The sequence below is a fragment of the Myxine glutinosa genome, chromosome 3 (genome assembly GCF_964187855.1).
Source record: "Myxine glutinosa chromosome 3, kmMyxGlut1.1, whole genome shotgun sequence".
NCBI classification, from domain to species: Eukaryota; Metazoa; Chordata; class Myxini; order Myxiniformes; family Myxinidae; genus Myxine; species Myxine glutinosa.
The window spans coordinates 1,754,269-1,766,521 of record NC_136263.1 but is presented as its reverse complement, the minus strand read 5'-3'; the positions used below and the strand labels follow the sequence as shown (position 1 = coordinate 1,766,521).

At 47.1% G+C, this 12,253-nt stretch overlaps 2 protein-coding genes across 2 annotated transcripts in view; one reads left to right on the top strand and one right to left on the bottom strand.

Annotated features, from left to right (window-relative positions):
- PDCD11 (programmed cell death 11) overlaps positions 1–12,253 on the top strand; it is a 698,902-nt gene that overhangs the window by 253,670 nt on the left and 432,979 nt on the right. The window lies entirely within an intron of this gene.
- SLC18A2 (solute carrier family 18 member A2) overlaps positions 1–12,253 on the bottom strand; it is a 190,788-nt gene that overhangs the window by 158,941 nt on the left and 19,594 nt on the right. The window contains exon 2 of the mRNA XM_068111736.2: positions 1,923–2,172. Coding sequence (XP_067967837.2) covers positions 1,923–2,172 — 250 coding nt within the window. The remainder of the gene's footprint in view (positions 1–1,922; positions 2,173–12,253) is intronic.

Sequence of the window (12,253 nt, the reverse complement as noted above, 5' to 3'; positions counted from 1 at the left end):
TGGATGGAGGTGATGTTTTCACCCCTGTCTGTTTGTTTGTTTGTTTGTTTGATTTTACTTGCTGGAAAAAATTCCGGCAAGTATGTTGGTTGGTTGGTCTGTCTGTCTGTCAGTTTGTGCGCAGTACTACGTCTACACCGTTGCACATAGCATCGCCAAACTTTACACACATATTTGTCTTGCCATGGAATAGACTGTGCCCAATTTTTAACTCTCTAGGACATATGGCCTCCATTATGACGTCATAATTCGACAAGTACAAAACTTCATCCGATCAAGATGAAATTTCTTGAGCATAATCGAGGAATAAATTAGTTTCGAAAACAAATAATGATGACGTCATTGGTCACGTGGTTCGGCCGCCATCTTGGAAAAACCGAAAACATTTGCACTTCTATATTTCCGTAAGTGCTGAATATAAAAAAGTGAGACATGGCTCATTGTAAAGAACTCTCCATGGGGAATAAAATATGTTAATGATGATGTCATAGGTGCCTCCATTATGACGTCATAATTCGACAAGTACAAAACTTCATCCGATCAAGATGAAATTTCTTGAGCATAATCTCGGAATAATTTAGTTTAGAAAACAAATGATGACGTCATTGGTCACGTCATCGGTCACGTGGTTCGGTCGCCATATTTGTTTCAACACAAATGCCTTAACAAAAGCAAAACAAAACAAAAAGCAAAATAAACAAATTAAAAATAAAATAAAATCTGTCTTGATAAAATGCTTTAAAATGCTTAGTTTTGAAAAGCGGTAAAGGTCAAAGGTCAGGGGGTCGAGTTTTCATTTAAAATATATTTCAAACCACTATAACTCTAAAAGTACAAGAGATATGCATACACTTACTGTTACTGACATATAGGAGGTCACATACGACATTTCATTTGGCACCACGACCTTTGACCTTGAGTGACCTTGAAAGGTCAAACTCAAGGTCAAAATTTTTTTTTTTACTAATAACTCTCTCAAAAATTATCCGAATCCCTTATAACCAACACCCCTGAAAAAAAGTACATTCCGACAAATCCTCGGTCTCTGACTGATTTCTAGTTTGTTTGTTTGTCTGTTGTGAACAAAATATCTCAAAAGGTTGTGGACGGATTCGAACGAAATTTGGCAGAGATGTAGCGTATGCAACAAAGACGAAATGATTAGATTTTGGTGAAGATCCGGATTCGGATCCGGTTATTAGAATTTTTAAGTGATTCTTCACCATTGGGAGATCGGGCCAAAAACGATACATAGCAGGATATCTCAAAAAGTTGTGGCTACATGGGTGTCACTCCCACCATGAAAATTTCGTCTCAATCGGACATATGGTTGCTGAGAAAAACGAGGTTTAGTCGGGACGGATGGACGGACGGACGTACGTACGGACAACCCGAAAACATAATGCAGTTACCGAAAGCTACAAAAGCACATAAAAAGAAGTTACTGAAAAAGCCCTGGACATTGTTGATCATTTTCCGTGCCGAGAGATAAACAGTTTACAGAGATGGGGGCCTCCATGTAATCGGCTTTCCCCCTATCAACAACATTCCCGGAACCTGTCTCTAAGGCGAAATAAAACTCACGGTCTTGTGCTTACTGCACGGTGCTGGGGCTAATAAGGACGATTTAAGTTGCTGTGACTTTGCCCTTTCACATTTTGACACAATTTTTAATATCTCCTCCATATTCCCATGGTAAAGGTTTGTTGACAATTTCAAGAAAAAAGCTCAAATGGTAAAAAAAAGTTATACCCTGTACGTACACACACACACACACACACACACACACACACACACACACACACACACACACACACATACACACACATACACACACACACACACACACACACACACACACACGTGATTGCAAAACCCCGTTTCCCCCTGTGAGGGGTGACGGGCTAATTACAACTGCACACCTGTTAGTGAGAGGTCCGACGATTGGGTTTGCAACAAGCTGCACTGTGGCCTTGGATGCGAAGAGCAGACCGACCCGCACATTTTCCTGCAGCAGAGCGTGCCGATCCCCGGTGCACGTCCCATTGTTTTTGGGGTTTGATTTCCCGTCATCAGATGGCCCTGTCCCATTGACTCGGATCGGTTTGCCTGGATCTCCGGACGTGTTTCCTGCATGGCTCAAGCTGTACAAGTAGCTTGGAATGATTGGCACTGTGGGAACAAAACATTGTTATGTGGAAGGGGAAGGGATCCATAGCTCGACTCTGGTAAGTGCAGTATGATCTGTGTGTTTTGAGTAAGATATTGTAACGGTTCTCTACGCCGGCCTTCTTCCCCTTATCAAGGGGGGATTCATCCCCTTGTCTTTACTGGGCCTGGCGGAACCGAGACTTATCACGTCCCTCCCGGACACACGCGGCATAGGGTTTCGGGACTACTTTTCGCTCGTACCTAAGTACCCGCGCTGCCCTGGGAGCGAGGAAACAAGCCTCGGACGAACCACGTGTGGTTTGAGTACGCCGAGCAGATTGCGTACACGTGGTCCGCGCAGTCTTAGATGTTGGAACCCGATTGGAGCGATCTTATTCTTGCCACGCTTAGTCAACTGGAGAAATCACAGAAACGATCGAATCAGAAAGAAAGAACAAGGGTTTAATTATTCCCACACGTATTTACAAGTTCCAGGACGAAGAGACACAGAGCAATCCTTAAGCAGTCTTAACTTATCCCTGGGACAACGGGCCTGTCTCACACTCACACAGGGGATTGCAGATGGGCAGGTATTCCCCAACGCGTCCAGAGATGGCCCTCTTCCAGCTCTCCACGGCCCCGGCACATCCCGCGAAGTTGGTGGCAGGCTAAGGCAGGGACTCGTAGCGCGTCTCTCGAACAAAGCAGATGTTGGGGCGAAACGGCAGAGGGCGGACTTAAGCGCGGCTGGCGGTTACCCAGCCTTGTTCACTCGCCCGTCTCAAATGCGCTGTTCATTCTAGGCGCATCTGGCTGCGCCCGCGTATATGTAGCGACCAACTCCTTTTCTTCAATACACTTGGTGTTGGTTAGCGCGTGCGTTCTCGTGCAATGGTCAAGTTCATCAGGCAGCAAGTCCTCTTATCTCTACCTCTCCTCTGCGAGTCCTCTCTCGCTTATCCGGTGTTCCTCTGCGAGTCCTGTCGAGGGCTTTTGCGCAGCGGTTCTTATAGCTACGCCCCCCGAACCTTTTGGAACTCACCCGACTCTTCTCACCACGCCCTCTGACGCCACGCCACCGCCACCACCCTCGAGCTCTGATTGGTGGCTCGTGCTTACCGTCATTGCTTCTGCCGCTCCGCCTCGACTCCGCCCAGATCCTCCTCTGCCTGCCTCGTGTTAACTCACCCAATATGAACCAACGTTAACGCAAAAGGGATTGAGGCTACAGACGTAGGATGATCGGTGCTAGGGTGGCTGGGAAATCGGTGGCAAGTAGGGCCTATCCTCCTGGCTCCTACTCAACGCAGAATTAACACTGGAAGGGAACTAAGCTCACAAATACTAAGACATAACTATACTATCGTGAGGCTACATGTTGCTTGTGTGACTAACTATGGGGGACAGACTTTAACATTTATTAAACTCACTTGACAGACTCAAACCCGCAACAATATATTGACATGTAATAGAGATGTCAGAGTAAATTCTTTGTTACAAATGATTCTGAGGACGCAGCATATGTAATTTATACACAGGTTAGACAATAATTTTGTGGGCGTAAACACCCCGTGCTTGTAGGTGGGGCCAATAAGTGAGTACTTCCCATGAGAGAGGCACACGTGTCACGTGTGTGAAAAGCCATCATGATCTGTCTAGCCAGTGTGCGTCAGCCATGGTGGCATAATGTCCTATGGTTGCATTTATTTTTATTGGTGCCACCCCGCAGACGGGACGGCTAGAGGAGAACTTCACCAGGAAGAAGAAGAATGTGAGAGACCTCAATTGGAGGAGGGAGGAGAACAAGGGAGACCTGGGGACGAGGCGGAAGAAGAATGGGCCTCATGTGAAAGGAGCACATGAGAGCAAATGTTCACAGAAGGGTTTGTGAGGTGACTTGTAGTGGTTCTCTCTGGCGTTTTGGCATCATCCTGTGTTTTGGAGGGCAAGGAGGAAGAAGGCAGAGGGCAGAGCAGGTGGCCTCGATCTAAAAAAGGACAAATGGGGTCCACAAGGCCTGGTGGAGGCTGATCGTGACTGGCCTTCCATGTGACTAAATTTTGTCATGCTTTGTTTGGCTTTCAGCATCTTGGAAGCTACTCATCATTGGCTGTCGTCTCGCACCTGTCTTCTGAAGCAGGCTGCTTTGAGTCTGGCATCGACCCTGCGCATCGGAGAAAAGGTAAGTTTCGCCTTCATTACGAGCTTGTTGTGCGAGTGTGATCTGTGGTGCCTCGTGGGATATAAATTGCTTTTTTTCCATCATTGTACACAAGTTTGAGTGTTTCCATTTACTTATTTGTGTCCTTTTGATTCGCTTGGTCTGTTCCGTCTTTGTTTATTGCAGCTTGTTTACCCTCTTCCCTGTTTACTTTACAAAATATAAATCAGTCAAAAGATAAGAAAATGGGGTTGAGTCATCTGTTTGCTGTTTGTGTGCGTTTGCCGTCCATTTCGGTCCAATTGAACAATCCTTGGGGAACGGTAAAGTTATAATTCATTGAAATCAGTGAGGTTAAAGACCAGTTGGGTCAACTCCCGAGACTAATGTTCTCGGTGCTGAGGTTTCTGTATAGAGAACTGCCGGCATAGAGAACTGTAACAATTGGTGTCAGGAGTGGGATTGGACCTGGAGTGCGCTTCACGCACTTGAAATTGCGAGTGGACGAAATTTAGTTTTTAAAATCCAAAATTAAATTCATGCCATGGCTAGCCAAAGTGATCGAATGCCGGTGGGGGTAGAAGAAAAGGTAGATAACGAGGAATTAATGACCCAGGACCCAAGGGAAGAATTGGGAGAAGAAGAGGACATTGATGAGGGGCCAGCAGCAGGGGTAGAAAATGGCCATGCCTCGCACGTGGCGGCGGAAGCTGAGCCCGCGATGCCTGGGTATATGCGATTATTTATGGTCCAAATAATGGCAAAAATAGATACCCAAAAGGACGATATGAAAGCTCAGGGTGAGCGATTGGAAAACAAATTGGATGCCCAGAGTGACAAATCCACCTGGGTAAGGAAACAATTGGGGGACAAATCCACCCGGGACATAGAAAAAATGGGTGATAAATTGGAAGAGGTGAAAAATGAATTGGAAAGCAAAATGGGTGGCCAATTGAAAGAAATGGATGGCCAATTGAAAGAAATGGGGGACGAATACATCTGGGGAATAAAAGAAATGGGGGAGGACATTGGGCGCAGGTTGAGCGAGGAGGTCGTATTGGGACACGACGAGGTAACGCGGTGCGAGGAACGTGTAGGGAGCGAGCTTGGGCAGAGCGCAGCCAAGTTGACCGAGGGGATAGAAATTGCGACTCGGGGTGTAAAAGAACCGGCGATCATCAAATTGGATAAAGAAATGTCGAGAGCGCCGGGCAAGGTCGAATTGGAAGACGAAATTTTATTCAGGAGGTACCGATACCTTGTTTAACACCTCATTCAGGAGGTACTGATACCTTGTTTAACACCTCATTCGGGAGGTACCAATACCTCGTTTAACACCCCATTCAGGAGGTACCGATACCTCATTTAACACCCCCTTCAGGAGGTACGAATACTTCGTTTAACACCCCATTCAGGAGGTACCGATACCTCATTTAACACCCCGTTCAGGAGGTACCGATACCTGGTTTAACACCCCATTCAGAAGGTACCAATACCTTGTTTAACACCCCATTCAGGAAGTACCGATACCTCGTTTAACACCCCATTCAGGAGGTACCGATACCTCGTTTAACACCCCATTCTGGAGTTACCAATACCTCGTTTAACACCACATTCAGGAGGTACCGATACCTCATTTAACACCCCATTCAGGAGGTACCGATACCTCGTTTAACACCCCATTCAGGAGGTACCGATACCTCGTTTAACACCCCATTCAGGAGGTACCAATACCTCGTTGAACACCCCATTCAGGAGGTACCGATACCTCGTTTAACACCCCATTCAGGAGGTACCGATACCTCGTTTAATACCTCATTCAGGAGGTACCGATACCTTGTTTAACACCCCATTCAGGAGATACCGATACCTCGTTTAACACCCCCATTCAGGAGGTACTGATACCTCGTTTAACACCCCATTCAGGAGGTACTGATACCTCGTTTAACACCCCATTCAGGAGGTACCAATACCTCGTTTAACACCACATTCAGGAGGTACTGATACCTCGTTTAACACCCCATTCAGGAGGTACCGATACCTTGTTTAATACCTCATTCAGGAGGTACCGATACCTTGTTTATCATCCCATTCAGGAGATACCGATACCTCGTTTAACACCCCATTCAGGAGGTACCGATACCTCGTTTAACACCCCATTCAGGAGATACTGATACCTCGTTTAACACCCCATTCAGGAGGTACCGATACCTTGTTTAATACCTCATTCAGGAGGTACCGAAACCTTGTTTAACACCCCATTCAGGAGGTACCAATACCTCGTTTAACACCCCATTCAGGAGGTACCGATACCTCATTTAACACCCCATTCAGGAGGTACCGATACCTCATTTAACACCTCATTCAGGAGGTACCGATACCTCGTTTAACACCCCATTCAGGAGGTACCGATACCTCGTTTAACACCCCATTCAGGAGGTATCGCTACCTCGTTTAACACCTCATTCAGGAGGTACCGATACCTTGTTTAACACCTCATTCAGGAGGTACCGATAACTTGTTTAACACCTCATTCAGGAGGTACCGATACCTTGGCTTATCGCCAAAGCCTGACCGTGTCAGCTCAGTGCTTACCATGCCATACCCCACGGGTAAGGGCTTATCGCCAAGGCCTGACCGTGTCAGCTCAGTGCTTACCATGCCATACCCCACGAGTAAGGGCTTATCGCCAAGCCCTGACCATGTCAGCTCAGTGCTTACCATGCCATACCCCACTAGTAAGGGCTTATCGCCAAGGCCTGACCATGTCAGCTCAGTGCTTACCATGTCATACCCCACGAGTAAGGGCTTATCGCCAAGCCCTGACCATGTCAGCTCAGTGCTTACCATGCCATACCCCACTAGTAAGGGCTTATGGCCAAGGCCTGATCGTGTCAGCTCAGTGCTTACCATGCCATACCCCACGAGTAAGGGCTTATCGCCAAGGCCTGATCGTGTCAGCTCAGTGCTTACCATGCCATACCCCACGAGTAAGGGCTTATCGGCAAGGCCTGACCGACGACCGTGTCAGCTCAGTGCTTACCATGCCATACCCCATGAGTAAGGGCTTATCGCCAAGGCCTGACCGTGTCAGCTTAGTGCTTACCATGCCATACCCCATGAGTAAGGCCGAGGTAGAGACATTATTGGGCATGGTCACAAATTTGGGAAAGTTCATCCCAAATCTGTCCGAGGTAACAGCTCCCCTCAGACAATTGACAGAAAAGAACATAGATTGGCATTTTGATAATAAACACACAAGAGAGATAGACAAGTTGAAGCGTCTTCTCACATCACCCCCAGTGCTAAAACTTTACAATGCAACCTCTGGCCACCTGGTGTTAACAACACCGTCGCTCTTACTGCACCTCCGGTTGCCGCGAACGGTGTGTTGGAATGTGTGAAACCTGCATCTCATGGTTTGTATCTCCGATTATTAGTCCCCTACCGGTGTACACCGGAGGGGACTATTGGTTTGCACGCCGTCCCTCCGTCTGTCAGTCCGTCAGTCCCTCCGTCCGTCAGTCCGTCCGTCAGCCAGTCTGTCAGTCTGTCAGTCCGTCACGCAAAGAACAGTTTTCCGGACGTTTTTTCTAAACCCTTAATGCTAATGATTTCAAACTTGGTAGATGGTTTCCTCATGATAAGTTACAGATCAAGTTCGAACTTCACGACGTTTCGATCATTTTTGACAAAGTTATGGCACTTTGAACTTTGGGAATTCTGATAATTCTGATGATCGTTAACTCAGTGCCATTTTAAGTTTTAATTTCCTTTAAAAAAGATTTTCTCTGCAATAATTGGACCGATTGAGATCAAATTTTCACCTTAGGGGGGACTCGGTCTGTAGAATATTTTAATGGTAATTATGACGTCACAGGTCACGTGGTTCGGCCGCCATATTGCTTTTCGTGAAAACACGAAAACCCCTTTTTCTCTGCAACGGATGAACAGATCGAGGCCAAACTTTGCAGGCAGAATCGCATACCCATGACAAACAAAAAAGTCAGCGAGCATGACGTCATGCGTCACATGGTTTCAGAGTTATGACGTTTTTAATCATGAACCTTTAAAACCGAGCTCCTCCCTCATTTTTGATCCAATCGAGGGGAAACTTCACAAATCTGTTCAGCATGTCAGTCGACTAAAATGTCCTTTTGGAATTTGTGATAGGGCGCGTGGTTTGGCAGATATCGTTAATTAAACGAAAAAAAAAAAAAAGGATATCTCTTGAATCGCTGGTACCTCAGACCGTGAGTTGGTAATTATATAATTCACACAGTGCAATACGTGCAGGCTGCTCCACGGAGCGACCTTGCGGGCTTATCAACGAGGCGAGGCGTGACACGCATGTGTCTCAGCATACCTCAGATCAAGTTTGAAAACCAGCATCAACCGTGCATAAATTTGCATACTCGATCATTTTTGACAAAGTTATGGCACTTTGAACTTTGGTAGTGGACAAGTATTGCAGCGCAATACTCAGAATGCTTGTTATTCGAGTAATATAACGCCGAATTGGAATGGTGACTCTGCTCTGATCCATGTACCTCATCACCTTGTATTCTGATCCATGTACCTCATCACCTTGTATTCTGATCCATGTACCTCATCACCTTGTATTCTGATCCATGTACCTCATCACCTTGTATTCTGATCCATGTACCTCATCACCTTGTATTCTGATCCATGTACCTCATCACCTTACACCGTCACACAAGAATACCGTTGTAGTGCAACACACATACAGGCTAAAGTGGATGTGAGTTGAAAAGCAGGTAACGATGTGGTGAAGGACTCGAACCAACCTTTCAACCAGGTGGATCCTGGTCCCAGCCAGGAATGGTGAAACGACACAGGTACAAAGGGTGGTGGCATTGTGGGTATAACCAAGACCACACCTGCACTCAGCCGGTGGGCTCTGTCCTATAATATATGAAACCAATCATCTGTATAGACTCGCCAAGCACCATGTGCGAACAAGACGATGATTACAGACATAATCAGTCAGGCACAGCTCGGATGAAAATAGATGAAGAGGATGAGGTAAAGGTATTGATGACATATCAGCAGTTCAATGTATTTGGTCACTCACCTGCCCCGTCCCCTTCATTACAGAATGTTGCACGAAAGATCTCGCCATGACAGAGATGGAGGAGTCACTAATGAGAGCTAGACAAACTAGGACACGACACATTAGCAGAGTTTGTAAAAAACCTCCTCCTTGTTGGCCAACCAGAAGGGGTTACATGTCTTTATCTGAACGATCCATTACCCAAGAAAAGGCCTCTAACACTTGCATCACTCTGTGCCGCATCCGACTCAAATCAAGGGAACACAGAAAGTGATCAAGGTAGACAGAAACATTCTGCAAAGGCTAATAAAGCTAAGCGTCCGGTTAACCTAGAGAAGATCCTTCAACATGAAACGAGGCCTGTTGAAGTGTCACTTGCATCTACACATGGAGTTTACATTCAACTAACAGATTCATCTTAGCTGATGTCCTAACCGAGGATCTGATTACTCCACCTTCTGTGATATTGCCTGGAACCACTGGATTGGTGATAGATGGACAAGCATTGGCGATGGCTAAAGGCAAACCACATGATGTGACTACGTTTGGTTGCCATGCGGATGTGTTTGTGACGTCTGTACTGAATACGGGTGCAGGATTCCCCGAATTGATATCACATTCAATCATTCCCAACAGCATTCCATCAAAGATGGTACCAGGAAGAAACGAACCAAGGGCTCTCAACCAATACGACGTGTCGTGACAGATTCCTCCGTTCTATTACCCAGTAACTGGTCAAGCTTTCTCATCAGCAGAGAACAAACATGACCTATCAGAGCTACTAACCAAACAGCTAATGGTACAATCTTCTGAGGACTAGATAGTTGTAGTGGCCACCACCATGAGTGGTGTTAAGTCATCTCATACAGAATTGGATGTCTCTGCACTACAAGCAAACCACAAATATGCAGATATGTGTTTGGTGTTACACTGTATAAACATTGATGTAGACTCTATTGTGGTATCGTCTCGCGATACGGATGTTATAGTGTTGCTAACAGCACACTATAGCAAAATGAATTGAACCCAGCTACAAACGAAGTCGGGTAGACCATTATTTCCAGACACAGTCCATTATTCCTCCTCCGCCAAACTTTACAGTTGGCCGCTATGAATTCAGGTAGCATTCTCCTGGCATCCGCCAAACCGAGCTTTGTCCGTCAGACTGCCAGATGGTGAAGAGTCATCACTCCAGAGAATGCGTTTCCACTGCTCCAGTGTCCAATATAATTGTATGCTGTAGCGTTAAGATTTTCCTTTACTGGAAATAAGGGGCCTAGCCCGAACTAGAGGAGGGGGAGAGGAGAGTGGGGGCAGGGGGGAGAGGAGTGAGGAGGAGTTGGAAAGGAATGAGGGAGGAGGAGTAAAGCGACCCCCACTCACCCCCGTGTATGTGACTCACTCTCCCCCATGTGTGTGACCCACTCTCCCCCATGTGTGCGACCCACTCTCCCCCATGTGTGTGACCCACTCTCCCCCATGTGTGTGACCCACTATCCCCCATGTGTGTGACCCACTATTCCCCATGTGTGTGAGACCCACTCTCCCCCGTGTGTGTGACCCACTCACCCCCTTGTGTGTGACCCACTCTCCCCCGTGTGTGTGACCCACTCTCCCCCATGTGTGTGACCCACTCTCCCCCATGTGTGTGACCCACTCTCCCCCATGTGTGTGACCCACTCTCCCCCATGTGTGTGACCCACTCACCCCCTTGTGTGTGACCCACTCACCCCCTTGTGTGTGACCCACTCTCCCCCATTTGTGTGACCCACTCTCCCCCGTGTGTGCGACCCACTCTCCCCCATGTGTGTGACCCACTCTCCCCCATGTATGTGACCCACTCTCCCCCATGTATGTGACCCACTCTCCCCCGTGTGTGTGACCCACTCACCCCCGTGTATGTGACCCACTCTCCCCCGTGTGTGTGACCCACTCTCCCCCGTGTGTGGCCAAAGGTCAACCACTTTTTTTTGAATTTCTAAAATCCTCAATTTTCATCCGATTGGACTTGAAATTTGAAAAGGATTTACATATCGGCTAACTGAATTCAACCACCAACTATTTTTGAGATGAGCAGAGGCTAAAAGGTCAACATAGGCCAAAGGTCTTTGCTGATGATTCCACTCTCTGCCACTCCATTCCTCATCCCTAGATCGGCAGTCTGCAGCCTCCTCACTCTCTGCAGACCTGGACAAAATCACAGACTGGTCAAACAAGTGGAACATGTCTTTCAATCCTGACAAATCTCACACTCTTACTATGTCTCTCTGAAAAGACCGACGGGACAACCCTCCAGTCCACTTTCTGAATAATCCTCTCCAAGAAGTTCTGTCACTCAAGCTTTTGGGTCTCACTATCTGCCATGATCTTTCTTGGGAAAACCACATTTCCAAGTTGGCCGCCAAAGCCAGTCGCCGACTGGGCATCCTCCGTCGTGCGAAGTCCTTCCTTGGCACACCTGAACTCCTCACCACATACTAAGGCTTTCATCTGCAGCTCAATGGAATACTGTTCGCCCCTCTGGGCTGGTGCTCCTGCCTCACACCTAGCTCGGCATCACGCTGTTGAAACCAAAGCTTTCAGAATCATTGGAATCTCCTGCGATGAACCTAACTCCGAAGGCCTTTCACTCACTCACCACAGGCAGGTAGGTGGTCTTTCTGTCTTCTACCGACTCCTCTCCGGCCTTGCTCCCTCAGCTCTCTCTGTGCTCTGTCCCCCAAATATTCCTATATGTCGCACAATATCTGCCAGCAACCCTCTTATGGTTAAAATGCCAAAATCAAGGCTCTCTGCTCACCATCACTCCTTCATTCCTCTTTTCTCCCGCCTCTGGAACAAACTCCCTCACTCGCTTCAATCCCACT